General features: G+C 40.9%; 1 protein-coding gene across 7 annotated transcripts in view; it reads left to right on the forward strand.

The window, feature by feature from the left end:
* The window catches only part of igsf5a (immunoglobulin superfamily, member 5a), a 55,504-nt gene that overhangs the window by 3,432 nt on the left and 30,701 nt on the right, over positions 1-21,371 (forward strand). For 6 of the 7 annotated variants that reach the window (XM_086057970.1, XM_086057968.1, XM_086057969.1 and 3 more), the window contains 4 exons: positions 13,877-14,188; positions 15,020-15,310; positions 19,903-20,022; positions 20,202-20,226. In XM_086057970.1, coding sequence (XP_085914096.1) covers positions 13,879-14,188; positions 15,020-15,310; positions 19,903-20,022; positions 20,202-20,226 — 746 coding nt within the window. In that variant the 5' untranslated portion in view covers positions 13,877-13,878. The remainder of the gene's footprint in view (positions 1-13,876; positions 14,189-15,019; positions 15,311-19,902; positions 20,023-20,201; positions 20,227-21,371) is intronic. The other variant, XM_086057973.1, reaches the window with a different exon arrangement.

The raw sequence follows: 21,371 nt of genomic DNA on the forward strand, positions 1-21,371 counted from the left end.
TGCCCTGGTTTAAGGCTCAATTTCGGGTTGTTGTGTTTGAAAGATGACAACTGTGTTGGAGTTGTGTTCATATTCTGCTGTAAGTGTTTAAAATTTTGCAACACTCGTGTATTACTATGTGAAAAGTCTTTAGGAATAGTGTGAAATGTGTTTAAGGTTTATCCAAAAAGAGTGGCTAAGTTTTGAGAATTGAGTGTAAGGTTTGGCTGAAAAAGTGTTTCATTCGAGAAATTAGTCTCGGAAATTGAGAATTTGGTTCAGAGAATGGGGTTTAGTAGTTTAGCAAATGAGAAAAACTAAGTTAAGGGCTGACATATGTTTCATACAAGAAACTCACATAGCAAATCAGAATAACACTATCTCAATAGTAAATAATACAATCAAATATTCTCATCAACTTATAATAGTAAGAAAAGAGGTGTCTCAATATTGGCAAAAATATTTTACTCAGCTGCAATTTATCTGTCATTGATCCAGAAGGTAGATTTATTATTATTAATGTAACTCTCAATCAGATCACCTTCACCCTTGCTAATGTTTATGGACCTAACAAGGACGATCCTACTTTTTACCCCCCATAATTTTTTACCCTTACTATGTGACGCAACAAACAATATATTGACTGGCGACTTCAACACTGATCTCAACTCTGCAATAGATCGTTCTAATGCTTTGGATACTGTAAGGAATTGACACTCTAGTGCAGGGGTGCTCAAATTTGGTCCTCGAGAGCCCCTATCCAGCCTGTTCTCCATGTTTCCCTCCTGCAGCACAGCTGAATCTAATGATCAGCTCATCAGCAATCTTTGCAGAAGCTTGATAATGATCCTGATCATAAATCAAGTGTGTTAGTGGAGAGAAACATGGAAAACAGGCTGGATAAGGGCTCTCGAGTGTTAGAGTAGACAATATTAAGTATTGTACTCTTTTCGTGTTCAATTAACTGAATGGTGAGATTCTGGTGAAGAAGTCCCTTTGCAAAGGTATCATTAAAACAGAAGCTTCTGATGACAAAAACTGACGACACTCAAATCGTGTTCTGGTCAGATTGTGTCCTCTACTCCGGCACATCATTATTTATTGAAAAGTGGGTGAATATGAAAAGTCTCCTCCCTTAGCCCACAGTACATTTGTTTACAACTCAGTAAATACCAGTCTACTCCCTCTCCGAGTTCCCATAGGTATAAATCAGATTAGAGAAAAATAATAATAATCAGCCTATGCCTCCCTTCCGACCGGCAGAGACCGGTCCTAGACTCCCTTCAAGATAGCAAATGTAAAAACCCGTTGCCCTTCTTCTGAGAGTGAGACAGATAATACAATTCTATGAGCCATACTGAGTTAACTAAATCCAAAACGGCTAAAATATAAATTGAAACTGAAAAACAATGTTAATAACTCATCATTCCCTCATTTGAGCTCATGAGAGCTCAACACATTAAAACATTTTTTTTCAATGGTTGTGTGGTGGAAATAATTATCATTAAAACATCCCTTTGACAGAAGAGGAGGTAGTTTAGCAATCATATGACATTAAAAAACAATTTGATACATTTAAAAGATTTTTAGTGGAATAAGCATAGCATATGTGAGGCTTAACATAAAATGTTGTTCATTAAAAAGTGTCGCAATGTATCGGCAGACGAATATGCGTTCTTTGAAGCCATCTCGTGATGAAGTTCTTTGTTGAATGAAAAGATGTCGTTGTCATCTTTTTTGCAGAACCCCAGAATAGATTGCCTGCAAATGTGATTCTCGTGATGATTGCCCAGGAAAAGGCACTTGACTTGATCCGTTGAATGATGTCAAAACGATGTCGAATGATGTCGAAACGGCCGCTCCAGAACCGAACACTGGGTCAGCTGACGTGGCTCCCAGGTCGGAGGTGATAAGATTGATGATCATCAGTTGATGAGATAGCCGGCAGCCTTGTAGACCAGTTGTGGAATTTCGTCTCTCCTTTCCGTTATCAACCTGAGAGCGGAATATGTTTTTAGTCTTCTCATAAACCCACATAAATTTTATTTGGAGGAAAAACCCTGATAGTTTTTGTTAGTTGGGATTAGTAAATGTTATTTGGTTAAGATCCGTAGGTCCTGTGCTGTTGGAACAGGAAAATATCTATTTTTGTGACATTAAAATAGAGCCCAGCCTTTGATTGAGTTGAATGACATTCGCTCATTCATTAATATAAGACAGAGCTTGTAAATATTTATTGTTCAAATAGGTTTTGTTCAATAATAGGTAATTTTTTACCACGACTAAATTTGTTCTAAATTTGCATAACTGTGCCTTTCACCATCCTGAAAGGAATCATTTTACTAGCATATCATATATTCTCTTCCCAGAATCCCATGACCGGCCGAATCATGATGATCCTGGAAAAAGCTCACATATATTCATATTATCTATACACTTTTGCAAACACTGGGCTCCAAACATTACATTTTTCAAATGTGATTCTGAGATAAAAGATATAATATAATATAATTACCTTTATCCGGCGAATATGCATTATTGTGCTTGCTTGCTTCAGACTTACTTTGCTGCTCGATTTCCTCTGTGGATTATCACTTCAAAACCTTTTCATATTCAAACTGCGGATTATCACTTCAAAACCTTTTCATTTTTTAATCTACTAATTCGTCTACATTGGTTAAATTCTTAAACATAAACTCCCTCATTTGACAAAGATCCACTGATTTTTTCAAACACGTCAAGATAAAGGGAGGATAAAATAGAGACCTCATAACTCAAAAGACGTCGTAAATAACACAACCCTCTAAATCAGGCTATGAGGTAAACGAAAAAGCTACAAAACACTATAAAAATGAGCACAAGCAGATACAATGTAAGACACTAATATATGATGACTTTGGGACCATAAAAATAGAGGTAACCATATTAATCTAATTCTCCTAGAGTTAAGCAAACTAAAAATTATTTAAACTGCTAATCAACCTCACCTCTTTTACAGATTAGTGGGGCTCGTAAAAAACACAGCACACAAAATATTTCTGGGATTCATAAAACACAGTGCTGTAAAAAAAAAAATCTAAAATTAACCATCAAACTCTTAGTTAGTCTTTTACTTGTTACTACTCATTTTATTCTAAAATTTATTTTATACTGTAGCTGCAGCTGGACGAAGTCCAAAAAAAATAATTCCTCACGGGGAAAATAAAAGTATATCGTATCATATCATATTAATAAAATTCCCATTGTACCAATTCAGAAACTGATTTTGCCAAAAATATATGCAAAAATTTAATAGGCTATAGATTGAAATACATTTTCTCAATCCCTCATTTCAAATTTACATATGTCGTTTTCAATTTCCTGAAATATCTTGCTATAGATCACAGTTCCCCATTCAACACATTAAAAATGCCTTGCATACACCGTGCAGCATTTCACTGATTGAAGGGTCGCATCCCAGTCAGACCACCAGCTTTCAAAAGTCAATGTTCAGGGCGGGGCTGTGTCAGACAAAGTTCAGCAGGTATCAGCGATGAGGGAAGACATCTCTGTAATGAGGCTTGTACACAGTCACTGGGCATTGTGGAAGTTGAGCATCATGTTTTTTGTAGGCACAGGACGAGAAGACTGTTGCTCTGCGGCTTTTGACCTTTGATCTCTGCCACATCCATTCAGACGCTGTCTGCAATGTGGATCCGATGACACATTTTCGGTCCTTCCAGGCGCTCACCTCAACCAACGAATGCACCCGGCCGATCCAATGCACTACAATGCCAGACTGAGGAAATGGGATCATAGCAAGACAGTTCACTTCCTGCTTTCTCAAAAATGTTTCGTAAAAAAACAGCCCTTTTTTTTTTTTTAAATACCCCTTCAAAATAGCTACTAGCAATACTTGCAAATACAACGTATCAGCAGCTGGGGCGCATCCCGTTCGCAGTTTGTAATCAGTGAAAGCCATCAAACCCTCATCTGCCTTGGAACTCAAACATCAGTTTCTGAAATGACACACTCAGAGAAAAAACAAATATTAAAAATCATTATCATTATGTCAATTTCAAAAACATTTATAACTTCTTATTCTTTCACTTATTTCCAGCCACAGCTGTACAGATGTAGGCATAATTATGTCAACTCAACACAGCTCAAACAAAATACCATTATTTTATCATTATTCTTTATTCATTTGTCCCGAAAAGAGAAAGTTAACAAATTAACCATCTTCATCAATCATTAAAGTGTAAAAACTATTGGCTCAGTCACTAAAAAAAACAAAAAAAAAACACTAATTTAATATTCTTCTACAAAAACTCAACAATATCTTCCAAATACTATTACATATTTTTTATTGTTTAACATTCCTCTCTTACCATTTTGACAAAGAAAAAATCCCATTACGAGGACACATTATGCTCTAACCCACAGCCCCCTCCTTTTCTTCCAACCTAGAAACGGGGGGGGGGGGGGAGAAATCTTAACATTATACATCGCAAAACCTATTTTATCACATTCCCATTAATAAAACAAACGGCACTATCACAACAGTCTCATCTCACACAAAAACAACACCAAACTTAGTTAAAAATATTGAAGAAAAACAAACAAAATCACATTTCTCACTCACAATCACAATAATAGCCCCCACCTTTTAGAAGCTAGGTCACACACTCAAATACATACGCACACACTCTTTAATCATTAGAAAATAATAAACGGTTTTATTCTACCAATTCGTTGTCTACAAATCTTATGGCATTTGAACCGCAGTTTTGTACGGTGATTTCAGTAAACGGGTTAACTTCGAACAAATCACCCGTAAACTGCTCCACAAATGCTGGAGTCATTTTAGCATCAAATTCAGCCACTACATCATGACCAACAAAGAAAATACAAAAGTCTGACGTACCATTTTGTCCAGCGAAAGCTTTTCATACAATCGATCCATAGTTTGGTTTTTCATTTTTCATCGACGCTTTTTTTTTATTTTCTCCGCATGGCTGCGACTCACAAGTCCCGACTATAAACCGGAAGCGCATTCAGGACAAACCATTCTGTATCCGGGTCGAAATCGCCTCCATTTTGTCTGTAGGCTATTTTTTACTTTCGGTTTCTATTCTACGCAAGTAGTATTAATATTTATCAATACAGTGACGTCTCACTTTTAATATAATAGTTCAATAGGTTAACACATATGGCCACACAACAGACACACATAAGAATCACGTGACCTCTCGTTTATACACAGCGGTTATCCAATCCCGCTGAGCTAAACTGTTCTCCATATATTGCAAAATTTTTGCAAGGCGCTCATTTTTAAAATAACTTGTCACGCGCTATCGAATTCAACCGTAGAACAAAAGGAATTCATACGGTAATCCTGACCCCAAAACTACAATCGTAGGAGCGCCAAAAAATAAAATAAATTCACGTAATCTCTCGATTGCAAATACAGTAACACAAATCCAATTATTACTGTAATCAACCTGGACCCCTCAATACTGTTCAATTTCAAACAGGCGCTTTTTCAAAAAACATATTACGTGTAAAAGGACGTTCTCACCAAGAGTCATGAGCAATTATGATACTAGTCCCCGATCGGCCTAAACTGCTTAAAAAAACAGAGCGCATACCATAATCTTCGCGATACTTAGTAAAAAGAAAGACTTCTTACGTCATCCGGCAAACCCTTTTATTCAATATATATTATGGTCTAAGGATTCTTCATAGCGTGACGAAACAAACAAATTAACAAATTAACCGCTATTTCTTCCTGTACAAAAAAAGCTTCATCTCTCAACAGGCTGCATTTACGTCACTTAAAAATGCACCACCCCACGACGTGTTTAGTTCAATATCGTAGGAATTATCCCAACTATATAACGACATCAAACTACAACTTGTTCACACAGATCTCATTTAAAATTTAGACAATTTGGAAGACGAAAAACCAGTTGCAGCGGACCCAAACAGACAGAACCTCCCTACGTGGATAAAAGTCTCCACTTACCGTACTTTATTTATTTAGGCCTAGAAGTTCCGCCCGTCCGTGAACGCCGCAGCTTGCTCTACGTCAGAATACCACCATCCGTTAGAATTCAGCGGAGGAGGTCACCATTCGTTATAATTCAGCGTCGGGGACACCATTTGTTAGAGTAGACAATATTAAGTATTGTACTCTTTTCGTGTTCAATTAACTGAATGGTGAGATTTTGGTGAAGAAGTCCCTTTGCAAAGGTATCATTAAAACAGAAGCTTCTGATGACAAAAACTGACGACACTCAAATCGTGTTCTGGTCAGATTGTGTCCTCTACTCCGGCACATCATTATTTATTGAAAAGTGGGTGAATACGAAAAGTCTCCTCCCTTAGCCCACAGTACATTTGTTTACAACTCAGTAAATACCAGTCTACTCCCTCTCCGAGTTCCCATAGGTATAAATCAGATTAGAGAAAAATAATAATAATCAGCCTGTGCCTCCCTTCCGACCGGCAGAGACCGGTCCTAGACTCCCTTCAAGATAGCAAATACAAAAACCCGTTGCCCTTCTTCTGAGAGTGACAGATAATACAATTCTATGAGCCATACTGAGTTAACTAAATCCAAAACGGCTAAAATATAAATTGAAACTGAAAAACAATGTTAATAACTCATCACGAGGACCGAACTTGAGCACCCCTGATCTACAGTATTCATCCATTTTCTATACTGAATACACAAAAAAGGAACCCTGACTGTATTGACAAGTTAGCTCCATATGATTTATTTGATTGTCACTAACATAACTATGTAATTCATTTTTCAAAAATAATTTCCAGTGAATACATTTTGTAGAAACTTTATTTGTACATACGCCGCTCTTGTTGTTTATGTCGTAACGCATTCTGTGTAATGATGTATAATGGCCGCTCGCTCTCTGCCGAGCAAAACCAAATGGGTAGCCTATAAAGAAAGTAAGATAAGAAACAACATGCGATCGGGAGAGTCACCCGTGTCACAGGAGACTTTGGCGATCAAAGTCTTTGAACGCTTCTGGTCAGTGACTAGTTTACATGCAGTCCATATTCGGGTTAAGGTCAGAATTTCGGTTTGTGAAACAATCGAGGTAACCCGCGTGGTGGACGGAGTTACTCTCGTTTACGTAGTCATTTGGGATTGACTGGAATATCCCGTTCAGACCGCGATGTGTGGACATTACGTATCATCATTTCTGCTTTTAACTTACTATGTTCAATAAAAGCTCCAGAAGTGGTTCTTTGCTGCGAGCGTCATGTTTGTTTACACCGACTTGAGTATTTCCGGTTGATTACACACCAGAAGCACGGACTTATAGACTACTATACTATATACTATTACTAATAGGCACAAACGGTGGCGTTTTCAGCTTAGAGACACAAATAATGTGAAATCGCTGCAGAGAAATCAATGTATTCAAGCAAGGCTCCTTCAGGGAGTGGGACGGAGCTGCGCATATAAGTTGTTACTACAAAGACCAAGATTCCTTGTGAATTAAAAGAAGCGAAGAAAAAGAAAAGAAGAAAATGGAGAGCATGCACACAGCAAAAAACAATGCACCGTTGAATCGAGGTATTCCGAATGCGTATTTATATGAGCAAGAATTCGGGTATTGAAAGGGGTAACCCAGGGGTCTTATTCGCGTTTTTAAAAACCCGAAGAAGAGCATATTCAGGTTATTGCACACGTTTGAATGGCCTTACAAAACCCGAATATTGGCAATGATCCTTAGCTCACTCCACTGGCTTTGCGTCTCCACCAGGATGAGATACAAGGTTTCCCTCCTCACACACCAATGCCTTTATGGTCATGCCCCCCTCTATCTCAAAGAACTCCTTAGATGTTTTTATAACTAAAAAATGCTTCTTTTTTTTTTCTGTTCTACTTGTAGCCCTTTGAGATCTTGCGATCTAAAAAAATCCATTATTATTATTATTATTATTATAGTCAAAGACGAGAGCACGGTGTGGGGCAGGGTGACTCTTCCGATCATGTTGTTTATTTGGGAACACTTTAAGCTTACCTCGCTTTCTTTATACCCGTTTGCAGAGCGCAAATACGTCACTATATACGTCAAGACGCAGAATGCTTTGCGACGTAAACAACTATGGTGGCATACGTGCAAATACAGTTTCTACAAAATTTAACAAACTGGAAATTATTTTTGAAGAATTAGTCCCACTGTTATGTTAGTAACAACCAAATAAATCATATGGAGCAAACTTGTCATTACAATCGGGGTTCCTTTTAAGGTCGTGATTGTGGATAAGAGGTAGGGAACAGGCTGCATTGGTGGTCATCCCACCTATAGACAAAGAACCAGGACTACCTCCAGTCTTCAATTTAAATGTGGAGGCCGGAGCGTGATCAAGAGCCTAATATATTTAAGATAATCTACAGCAGAGATTTCAAACTAGTTTTCTTTGGGCCTCATTGTAGTCAGTTTCCCGCAAAAGGCCTTTATTTCTACAAAAACCTTAAAATTAATTATAGAATACACAATAAGTAATATGAAAATACAGTATGTGTTACCATGCATATTCACAATGCCCTGCTCTTGGATTCACACTTTCAAATTCACTGTTTTGCACTCATGCCAAAACCCAATCTGATATCAAAAGCATTGCTTTGGTGCCATCTTTTGGCATTGTGGTGCCAAGGAAATGTTGAAGTAATTGAGGAGCTTCATGTAGTGCTCTTACTGACATCATATGTGCTCTATAGCGCTCCAGACGTCCCGTGACTATTCCCCAAACACGCCCCCCTCTGGAAGATAGGAGTGTATAACTTACAATGGGGTGCAGTGATCAAACGAGTGTTTAGCCGTCAACTTCCCATCCAAAAAAAATTACACTCAAGTTGATGAAAAAGACATGATGTACATGTACAAGATGGACAAATTGGATGACTTTACCTAGTGGTGGCAGGCTGACACTGAAGCTTTAAAGTAAGCTTCGAAGCAATAAAGTAGATTTCCATTGAAAGACATCTTCGGAGCTTTCTTCAAATCATGTGACATATGACATATGAAGCAGCAATTTCTTCATTACCTGGAATGAACCACCTGACGGTCGTGGTCCAATCGGATGATACTGAGTCGTTGGAGTGGTGCAAGCAATGTAGGTCTTGATTTACTAGTGGTCAACTTCTGTGTTCCGTGTGTTCCTGCCTGTGTAACCTTGTGAGGATCATATTCTGGGTTTTTACAATCACCGTGGGGACCACAGGTGCTTTGTGGGGACATTTTGGTCGATCCTCACAACTCAAGACCTCTTTTTGAGGGTCAAGACTTGGTTTTAGAGTTTGTTTGAATTGGGTTTTGGTTGGAGTTAGGGTAAGGGTTAGGATTAGGCAAGGTTAGGGTTAAGGGGCTAGGTCCCACAAGTTTAGACCTCTTTTTGAGGGTCAAGACTTGGTTTTAGAGTTTAGGTTTGAAATAGGTTATGGTTGAGGTTAGGGTAAGGAATGGGGGTAGGCAACCATTTTTGATGGTTGGGGAAAAGGGAAGGGGCTAGGAAATACATTATGTCAATGAGAGAGCCCCACAAAGATAGTAAAACAAACGTGTGTGTGTGGGGGGGGTGAGCAAGCGTGCGTGCATGCATCAAAGATTTCAAATTACGTTTAAAATCCATTGTAGTCCTGCTTTTCGAGGGCACTATCACTGAAGCTTCACGAACTGAACCCATTTTCGAAGCAATTTGTCCAAGTGGTTCGGAGCTTCACAAACGCTTCATTTAGCCATCACTAATTACTAGCGATGGGATGGGATATTATACTGAGACCTCGCAGGATTAGAACGCCACTAGATTTCCCGTCCCTGCAAAGCACAAGATTGATTTTTTATACCTTGGGTATTCACTTAGCGTACACTGTCAGTGAGACAGTCGCAACAACACTTGTTCATGACGGTAACACGCGGTGAGAAGGTCAACTTGAAAATAAACCTTACACAGCAACAAGCTGACATTTTGTGGTATTTGTTCACAAATACTACAAGAATCCATCTTGTACTTTTTTTTTTTCCTCTTAGAGAAAGCTCAGTATTGTTCTTACCGATTTGACATTTCATCATTGCTCTCTTTATTTATTTTTATTTTTTATTTTCTCTCTTTTTCTTTTTTTGTATGTGCGGGATTATGTGCGTGAGTACGTGCATGTGCATGTATGTGTGTGCGTGTGCGTGTGCGTGTGAGTGTGTACACATTAATTCACCTACAACCTATTAAAAATCCCATACCGTTCACCTAAACCGAATACTTCAGAATCCAGCTAGAGTCGTGAGGTTGTCAGGAGACCCGAGGAAGGATCAAAGAAAAGAAAGGAAAGTGAAATCCAGCACCAACCAGACATCACCTACTACCCACCGGGTTACCAACCAGAATCTTTCACCAACCCCAGAAACATCTAAATTCCAACAAATTAGGGAGACCACAAGAGACCAAAGGAAAGACTGAGGAAAGGAAGGAAGGATAGATGAAGCAGAGTGAGATCCACAGACATCAGCCTCCACCGATTCAACAACCAGAGGAAGAAGCAGATTGTGTTTGAATTTCGGTAGATGCTGGTGTGGTGGATCTGGCATGCATGAAAACCTCCACCAGGGAGGGGAACCGTCGACCCTGGCCAGGACAGAGCAAGCACAACCCCCCCAGGCCATGGCAGCGCCAAGGCACAACCCCCGGGCCCCGCATGGGCCAGCAGCTGGAGAGCAAACCCAGGAGCCAGGAATGCCCCCCACCGTAACACGGCCCGCGCCTCAAGCCCAACGCAGCAGAACGGGGCCCGGCAGGCCTGCCAGGCAACCCACCGGCCCACAGAACCCCCCGACCCACAACCACCCCCCGCCACCCACCACAACCCAGCCCCAGCCGCTCCCAAGCCCCCAAACCCCCAAACCCCCAGAATTTGTTTCTTTATCATACTTTTAACTTTCAGATAATGTAAAAAAAAAAAAAACTGTTTTTTTATTTTGTATTTTTGGAGCAATATGTATATGATATAAACATATTATCTGAGAAAAGATGGTGGAGATGTGTAATTCCTTTCTGCTCCCACACACCTAAATAAAACGATTGGTTGTTAAGTTGAAAGTCGGGGTTAGGCCATATGGGAGAAAGCCCGCAGGGCTCCAATTGGGCTTTTGTCATTTTTAGTGCCTTCCACCAGGCAGTCAGGGTGGCGGAAATTATTGGGTTTTTAAAACAATTGTGGAAAGTCCACTGCCCTCCAAACAACTCCAGCTTTTGGAGATAGAGGCTCAGAACGGCTGGTTCCAATGAGTCGCAGTAACCTACTTTCCTACAGGGACGTTTTTGCTACATTTGTCATATTTACCCACCATTTAAACGAAACGCTAACCGAAAACTCTCTCCGTGTATTTTTATTGATTGATTGCCATCCAAGAGGGTAAGCGGTAGCTAAGCATTCTGGGTAAAGTGACGTCAGCAAGACGGGTCTATAGCCAGATTGATAATTGTGGTTCACTCAAGGGAGTTCTCCACAATATCAATCTGGGACTTCTCCACGGTAGGGCTGTGCAGATCGATCCAAGTATCGATAGAATTGATACTAATGTGAGTATCAGTATCGGATCAATACCAAATCGCTAGTATCGATATTTTACATTTATTAATTTAGGTTTCTCATGTGTCCCTGTGCAATCCCTTTGACATAATATGATGACAATGAGTCATATTATGTTTCGTTTGAGTTTTTCCAAATACTAGCTGAGCTTGGTATTAGTGTAGCGCAACATCTAAGTATCGTTTATGTAATGTGACTGGATGAGAGGAACTTAGGTGGCTGATGTTACTTTGAGTGCAGAAGAGGTATGTTTCCGTTTAGGATATTATATTATGGCATGTTTAAAAACCTAACAAGGAAGTCTAATTTGCAAATTAAAATTAAAAAAAAAAAAAAAGTAAATAAAAAATAAATGAATGAATGAATAAATAAATACATAAATAAATAAATAAAGTTATTTTATACAACAAATGATTTAAAATGCCATATTTTATTAACCTAAAAGTACTTGGTATTGGTATCCGCAATATTGACACCAGTATTTACTTGGTATTGATCTGTACCAAAATCTCAAGTATCGCACAGCTTTACTCCACAGTGATTTGCTCGGTAAAGGCAGGACATTGCGTACAATACTTCGAGCTGATTGGACGATGTGGTATAATGTGCCCGTTTGTTTTGACCAATCACAACCACGGATGAAAATCTCCTCTTTGTTCCCATCGTAGCGGAGAAAAAAAGCACGAAAATGTTTACCAGCTAATATGCATGAAGTGCCTCTCGCTGTTCAACATTTACCAAGGAAACCGTGAGTAATTCAGCGAGAACAGAATTAATTGCAGCGTCCATTCGTCCATGTTAGGTTAGTTTGTTTCCCACGTTAGTCCCAGGTTAGTTTGTTTCCTTCGTGGTTTCGTCACAGCTGCATATCCCACCCCCAAACACAATGTTGCTCTGTGATCGGTGAAAATCAATGGGCTTGGTGCAAGATGTATTCTCAGGAGTTTGTGAACTTCGCGAGAATTCGGCTTTCAGAGCAAGGTTAGCTCCACCCTCCTTTCCATGTATCCTCCCGCCAATCGCACTTATTTACAATAGTTCCGTCCCCCCAAATCAGAAACAAAATGGATCCCCACAAATACTTACAATATATACATATATCAATGTGAAAATAAATCCTCTAACACAAACAGACGAATGGACGCTGCAATTAATTCTGTTCTTGCAGAATTACTCACCTTTTCATTGTTGAATGTTGAACAGCAAGAGGCGCTTTGTGCTTCCCCACCCCCCCGCCCCTAACACAAGTTTGGCAGTGATTTAGGTGCCGACCAAAGCAGAGTGTCGCAAATGCAGATTCAAGAGCTCGTGTTTGGTGATTTGTATCCGTGCACTTAGAAAATATTCCCACAATATGGTTGTGGTTTTTTTTACGAATATAGATCTTCAATTATGCATATGTGCCTGGTGGTTTACTGATACAAATATCCAGTTACATATATGTGCATTTTATGTTAGAGCACATGCCTCATCCATCCATCCAATTTCTTAACTGCTTGTCCTCACAAGGGTCGTGGGGGGCGCTGGAGCCTATCCCAGCTGGCTTTAGGCAGTAGGCGGGGTACACCCTGAATTGGCTGCCAGCCAATCGCGGCACATGCCTCATGTTACGTGTATGTGTCACTTTTGCACCCATTTTACCTCCATAAAGAACTCCCTTGAGTGAATCACTACACGTTTGTTTAAAAACACACACACACACACACGCACACACACACACCCTCACACGCACACACAAACGGAGAAGTTGATTCCGGCTTTCTTTCCTTGTTGGGCATCTTATTGGGTGTCAGTGTTTACACATAAATAAACGTAATCGATGACCACATTGTATCATGTTATTTGATTATGTTTTTTTTTTAAACCTGAACTAGATTTAATGTAGTTATTAAATACAAACAATAATAAGTCAACATAAGTCATAATTTCTGAATGGGCCCTGGGCCACTTTTTTATAGGAAAAGTTGGGCCCCTAGTTAAAAAAGGTTCGAACCCCTGACCTAAATGACAAAAACACAACAATCAGTAATCAATTATGTCATTTTAAATATGATACAACATATTGTATGTTATATTATATTATATTATATTATATTATATTATATTATATTATATTTTATTATATTATATTATATTATATTATATTATATTATATTATATTATATTATATTATATTATATTATACAGGGTAGATCATGTTAGAGATGCTTAGAATCCAGTTGCAGTTTAGTATTTTGTTATCTGAACTCTTTAGCAAATGTTTTGTTCCCACTTTCCTGGTTGTCATTTTTTCTTCAGTGATGGGACAGTTCCAAGTGGAGCCTCTTGATTCTACTGTTCTAAAAGGCTCGGATGCTCGATTCAATGCCACTGTGCAGGGAAAGTGGGAGGTCATGACTTGGAATGTCAGAGGTTTTCTTGTCCTCACCGTTCCCAGAAGTGGTAACATATCTTCATCCTCAGAACAGTTTTCTGCCTCTTTCTGCTCCACCGAGGACACCAGCTGCGTGACGTTCACCATCCATAACACCTCCCGTAGGGAGGCTGGGTTGGTCATCTGTACTGTGCAGGGAGACTATGGCTCGAAGTCAGCACAGCTACATGTTCAAGGTACTGTAGATTCTCAAACATCTAATACCTCAAATTGAAATTCATTTTGGGCAGTGTGGTGTTTAGAGACAAATTAACTAGATATGTTAGTCCATAAGTACAATATATTTGGAGTATATTATGATTTTGTCTTTATCATCACAGTATTTGGTTTAAAACAGCCAAAGTTTAGACATACACACATTTACCACTGCGCAATTATAGCCATGAGCATACATTTTCAGGGGCTCAAAAGTATTTTGATTATTGACACACAGTGTTAGTAATATGATTTAATGCTCAAAATGATAGAAAACAGATTGTTACTGTATGTTTCACATTTTAGAAGGACAATTAAACTCAAGACTTTTGGAAGGCAAAAAAGTTGAAGATTTCTATACTAAATTTGGCTAATGGATAGTTAATATTGGTTTGTTTAAATCACAGACGGATTTTAACAATATAGTATGTTATTGTGGCACCCGTGCATTCATACAGTGAAACGTTTTAATTTGGGTTACACGCTTGAGTAACATGAGATAGAAGATGCAGTGACTATCTTATACATCAGAGGGCAGTAACAATCTCTTTTAATGAACAGAATACAACTGAAGTAACTCCTAACTTCCTGTGGCTTGTTACTGTTGAAATGGTCTCGTGTTATACAACTATCGAACAGAAATCACAATCAATCACAATTATAAAGAGTGTACATGAATATTTTTATGAAGACATATAATAGTGAATGCTACATCCTTCTGGAAAAGTAGGTAAAGACTAAAGGGCACACTGTACTTTATAAGGTGCATGAGTCCAACATGATTTCAGTTCTCTTCTGTTTTTGTCAATTAGAGAGTGGTACAGTCCAGATCCAGGAAGGTGATAAAAAGGTGACCCAGGACGAGGAGGTGGAGTTCAACTGCGTGACTTCAGCTTGGTTCCCTAGCCCTGTAGTCAGCTGGAACCTGAATGGTGGCACTGTGGATAACAGCTTGTACAACAGTACTCATGTGGGTCATGGAGACTCCTTCAACTCCTCCAGTGTCCTGACGTTTAAAGCTATCAAAAATTCGACCGTGGAGTGTTTGGCGATTGTACAGACACTAACAAAGCCTCTATCCAGCACGGTCCATTTAGTAGTTGGTAAGAAATTCTTTCACAATGTTTAAATGTTTTATTACACTAAAACCCAAGCCAGCTGGGATACGCTTCATTAACCTGTGACCCTTTAACAAAATAAGAAGTTATAAAAACAAACAAAATAGATGGCTGGAAATGGCCATGTATTGATATATTCAAAATGACATTTGGCTATTTTTTAGGGGACTGTAAATCTAAACTGTTATACAAGCACTACACTGACTACATTCCAGAAATTGATTGCACACAGCAAGGAGAAAAATGATTAACAAAAGGCGCACGTACAATTCGCAGAAGTAACAGTAACAAAAAGAGCTTGCACAAAAAGGGGCAAGAAAACAGAAACTCAAAGTCACTATATAAAACCACTTACAAAATGCAAGGATGATCGAGGAACAAGGCAAACGTGATACAAGAGTGAGGAGTCGAAACTATGCTTGGGCTACTAAGGAGAGCAAGTGAATAGTCCGACACAGGTTTCTTCCTCAGCTGCCTCAGGTGTGTGTGTCGCCATGGCGCCACCCAGCGGTCAGGCTGCTGCAAAACAAAACAATGCTTGACAGTAGTCGGCCAATCCTCTAAGGCCAATACTATGGCCAGCAACTGTAGGTTTCCAACATCATAATTGGCTTTGGCTGAGCTAAGGCGGCAAGAAAAGAAGGCACAGCGGTGAAGCTGGGCAGCGCTGAGACAAAACGGCTCCCACTCCAGAGTCCGATGCATCCACTTTGACAACAAAAGGCATGTCAGTATTAGGGTGGCGTAACACAGGGGCACAAGTAAACGACTGCTTAAGTTTTACAAAAGCTGCTTAAGCTTACAGGGTCCATTTAAAAGCTATTTTGTTAGATGTAAGAATTGTTAGTGAAGCCGCCCTCTGGCTGTAATTACGGATAAACCGACGGAAAAATTGGCAAAGTCCAAGAACCGTTGTAACTGTTTTCTGGTGGTTGGTGGGCCAGTCGACCATAGCCTGAATCTTGGTAGGGTCAGAGTTGGCCCTTTTCTACAATAAACCCCCAAAATTGCAGAGTCTGTATGGAAGTCATGCAGTCGGCTTTATCATAAAGTCATTTTTTCTAGGAGGCGCTGCAAAACCATATGGACGTGGTGGCGGTGTTTGTTCAGATCTTTTGAGAAAATCATTTAAGATATCATTGAAACAGACGGAACAGAAATGATTCAACATATCTCGCAAAACGTCATTAATTAACCTCTGAGACACGGCGGGGCAATTGGTAAGACCAAAAGGCATAACAAGATACAGTAATTTCTGGACTACAAGGCGCACTTTACTATAAACCGTGCTAGCTAAATTTGGGGAATATTCGAGTTTGTTACACATATAAGCTGCACCCGACTGTAAGCCAAGGTGTTTTAATGTTACCGCACCGGGTTCCCGCTACTTTCTTTTCCATAATGAGGGCGCAAATGTTCTCGCTTTCATTCTGTCTCTCCTACTGTACTTGGGCTCAATTGGTTTGTTTTGCTCTGCCTGACGCTCTTGCGCTTCCTTTATAGTACGCCCCCTGATGGATAAGCCACACCTTTGTATTCACTGCAGGGTCGAATGCAAGTGAAAAAAGTAGTGGTTTATAGTTCAGAAATTACTGTACTGAAAGTGGCTGAGAGGAGTCTTAAATGAGGTTTTCAACTCATCCACCACCTTGATTCTCACTAGGTGATAGGCACTATGTAGATCCGATTTAGTGAAAATCGTGGCGGACTGTAAAGGAGAATCTAGCAGTGGTAGTGGGTATATATCCTTAATGGATATATCGTTTAGACCCCGGCAATCCACACATGGTCTTGTCTTTTATATCAATAAAAAATAATCTGCCACCTACGGGCGAGGAGGAAGGACGGATCAGGCCGGCAGCTAGCAACTTGGAAATGTATTCATGGAGGGCTTGCTGTTTGGTATAATTTGGAGTTACGTAGGGGTGCATTCGGGACGAGGTTTATTGCACAATCATAAGGAAGAGGCAAGGACTGGGCTCGAGCTTTACTAAATGCTTTCTTTCACGATACTCACGGGGGTACTTTAGCTAAGTCAATAACCTCCGGAACTTTTTCAGTCAAGTGTTGGCAGTTCAGACAATGTGAGTGACAAAAAAAACAAAAACGCTTCAGTTCTCAATGGCGGGAGTGTCCCAATTTATATCGAGGTTGTGCAGTTTGAGCCACAGTAGACCCAAAATGACAGGTGGCATAACTAAAAAAAAAAGTTTGCTTTTAACTGTGGTTAACTGAGAGCTTAACTTGAAGAGGCGCCGTAATCCAAGTCACTTCCCAAATTCCCCTTGATACGGTTTTGAGGCGAGTGAGAGATGTGGACCCAAGTGCGAGGACACTCAGTGACAGAGGTCATGAAAAACGTAGGGTGATTTATTGTCAAGACAAGTGGGCAGGAAAACCAAGACTTTGACTTGACTGGACATGATGTGACTGAACAAAGCGTGGTGTGAAAGGACCGGACTTGCCTTAACAGGGAATGACTTTGCTTGACTTGACTGATTGTGGAGTGGCTGAGGCTTAGCCTGCTGTGGAGTGGCTATGATTTGGCGACCTGGGGCTGTGGCTATGACTTAGCTGGCAGTGTCTTGGTTGTAGCTTGGCTGTGGCTTTGGCTTGAAGATGTGACTATGCTAAGAAGATGTGGCAAAACTTGCTAGATGAGGCAAAACTTAATAAACGTGGCAAAACTTAATAGACAAGACAGACAACATGACCTACGTAACACCAACAATGCATCCACACTAACTGAATAAACCCCACAAACTAAATACACCTCTGCTAATTGCTTGACAAGACACAGCTGGGGAAGACACAAGTCAGGATCCGCGCCGCCGGAATGCGAACTGCAGCAGGCAACTGCGGCAGGGTCCGCGCCACCCCGGCACAAAGAGCAGAAAGTGGCCACACCAGGGCTCGTGCCACTGGAGCAGGATCCGAAGATGGCCGCAGGTCGGGCGTCACCGGAGGATAATGAGAAAGCGGCCGAAGGTCGTGCGCCTCCGGTCCAGGAGCAGGAGACAGCAGCAAGTCGTACGCCACCAGGACCAGGAGTAAAAGACGGCTGCAAGTCGTGTGCTGCCTGACGAGAATGAAAAGGCGGCAGCAGGATGTGCGCAGCTGAACGAAGATCAGAAGGCGGCAAAGGGTCGTGCACCGCCGGACGAGGAGTAAGAGCAGAGGACTGCCGCCGGATGTGCACTGTTGGACCAGGAAAATGGGCTTGGGGCGGCAGCAGCACAGGCGAGGAGGCCAGGGGCTGCCGTGTAGCCGGGACGGGGACTTGAGGCTGCGGTGGAGCCGGGACGGGGACTTGAGGCTTCCGTGGAGCCGGGACGGGGACTTGAGGCTTCCGAGGAGCCGGGACGGGGACTTGAGGCTGTGGCAGTGGCCAAGGACTATGGGCTTGGGGCGACGGCAGCAAGGCATGTGTTGGATTAGGAGCTTGAGGATGCCGAGATGCTGAAGCTTGTGGCTGCGGCGTCCGAGAAGAGGAAGCTTGGGGCTGCACATGCACCGCCGAAACACGAACCAAGACTTGAGGCTGCAGCAAACGAAGATCATGAACTTGGGAGTGCAGCAAACGAGGATCATGGACTTGGGGGTGCAGCAAACGAGGATCATGGGCTTGAGGCTGCAGAAAACGAAGATCATGGACTTGGGACTGCAGAAGACGAGGATCATGGACTTGGCGCTTCAGCAAACAAGGATCATGGACTGAAAGGGCTTTAGAGTGGCTGGTGCCCTGTGCGCCTGTGCTCTTCCAGCTGAGGCCAGCCGCTTTATGGTTTCATCCACCGAAGTGTCATAAGTCAACGTGCTCGCAAGTCTTTTACTTCCAGCAAGAGTCTTGTTAGCAACCCCTCTCTGGGTCAGTCCTTAGTGGGTGCATTCTGTTACGGTTTTGAGGCAGAGTGAGAGATGTGGACCCAAGTACGAGGAGACTCAGCGATCAGACAGAGGTAATGAGTAAACGTAGGGTGATTTATTGACAAGACAAATGGTCAGGAAAACCAAGACTTTGACTAGACTGGACGTGGAGTGGCTGAGGTTTGTCTGGCTGTGGAGTGGCTATGACTTGGCTGGCTTGGCTGTGGCTTGGCTGTGGCTTGGCTGTGGCCTGGCTGAAGCCTGGCTGTAGCCTGGCTGTAGCTTGCCTGAAGCTTGGCTGTAGCTTGACTTGAAGATGTGGCTACGCTAACAAGATTTGGCAAAACTTGACAAGACACAGCTGGGGAAGACACAAGTGGCTGAGGGCACTGATTGGTTGACCACACGGGGAGGGGAAAACACACACAGGTGGATGTGGTTAGACATGACGAGACGAGGGGAGGGACTAAGAACACATAAAAACACTAACCACAGACAAAAGACAAAAATCACAATCAAAAACAAACAAAATCCCAACCCCACAGAACCAAAACATGACACCCACAGGAGGCGCACGTCAAGATCCAGTACCCGACGTTATTTATTTTGATCGGTGTGAGCTAAAATAACATATTTTCCTCTCTTTACAAAATATTAACTTTATAGCTGTAAGTCTTTTTAGTGTTAATTCTAGCATTTCCTTTTGACAGTGCCGAAGCCTCCAGACTGGACTGTCCTGATAGCTGTGCTTTGCTCCTTTGGAGGTTTTGCGCTGCTATTTTTACTCATCTTTGGGATGTTCTTTTGCTACAAATGCAGGAAAGAAAAAGGTATTTAAAGCTTTTCAAAATGGATATGGCCTCAGTGGAAGTCTGAAAAACTTATTTGCTTAGTTGCAGATCATACTGTAACTGTATAGTGTGAAACAAAATAGGCAATGGTAAAACATGCACTTTATCACAATGCAAAATTAACTGTTACAAATAAAATTGTCTATTTCTTATTTCAGAGCTCAACTTCCAAGATGAAATGACGTAAGGACCCTCTCTACTTACTGTACAGTAAATAAATTACATATACAGTGCTGCTCAAAAGTTTGTCAACTCTGCAGGCATGGTCAGACTTTTTGTATAAAATATTAAAATAACCTTATTAAATGTTCAGTCATACCCAAATCTACAATGCTGACATTGAAAATAATGGACTTGAACAAAAATAATGATAATATTGTCATTTATTCTTGAACAAAAGTTCTTGATTTAGGAAAAACTCAGATTTCATGGGTGCAAAAGTATGTGAACCTCTCACTTAATCGGACATTGCACCTTATTTTGCAATGAGAACTTCATCCAAACACTTTCTTTAGTGATTTATCAGTTTTTCACATCTACTTTGGGGGAATTTTTGCCACTCTTTCTTGCACAATGCAGCCAGTTGAGAGAGGTTGGATGGGCGTCTAGCATAAACGGCCCGCTTCAAGTCCCGCCACAGTTGTTTGAAAGAATTGAAATCAGGATTTTTACTGGGCACATCCAGAACATGAGTCTTGTTGTTCTTCATACATTCCTTGGTTGTATTTCTGGAATGCTTTGGATTATTGTCATATTGCATGATCCATCATCTGCCAGGCTGTAACTTCACAAAGGACGGCTTCAGGTTATTTTCCAGGATTTCACAATATTCCTCTGAATTCATGATTCCCGGGATTATGCGGAGTTGTCCAGGTCCTGAGGATGAAAAGCCAGAACATAATTTAACAATCTCACCCCATCTAGGGTGAAGGTTATTTTGCTGGAATGCAGTGTTGACCAAACAGTTACATTTTGGACTAATCTGTCCACAGAAGGGACTTACAAAAAGCTACAGTGTTGTCCAGGTACGCGCTGGCAAAGTTTTTGAAAGCTTTGATCTTTTTTGTGAGCAGAGACTTCTACCTACCAAGCCTTCCATGAAATCCTTGTCGATTGACTTTTCTGCTGATTGTTGAAGCATGCACATGTGTCCCAGATGCAGCAAAAGAGGTCTGCAAATCCCTTGATGTGATGTTTGAGTTGTCTTTTTACCTGAATTATCATTTTTCTTGTGGTTCTTGCTGATATTTTAGAAGGTCGGCCACTTCTAGGCAGGATTGTAGTAATTTTCAGTGTTCTCTAGTTGCAGATGATCTGCTTCACAGTGG

Source organism: Leptonotus elevatus, chromosome 16 (assembly GCF_054856555.1).
Source record: "Leptonotus elevatus isolate MCC_2025b chromosome 16, RoL_Lele_1.0, whole genome shotgun sequence".
Lineage (NCBI taxonomy): Eukaryota > Metazoa > Chordata > Actinopteri > Syngnathiformes > Syngnathidae > Leptonotus > Leptonotus elevatus.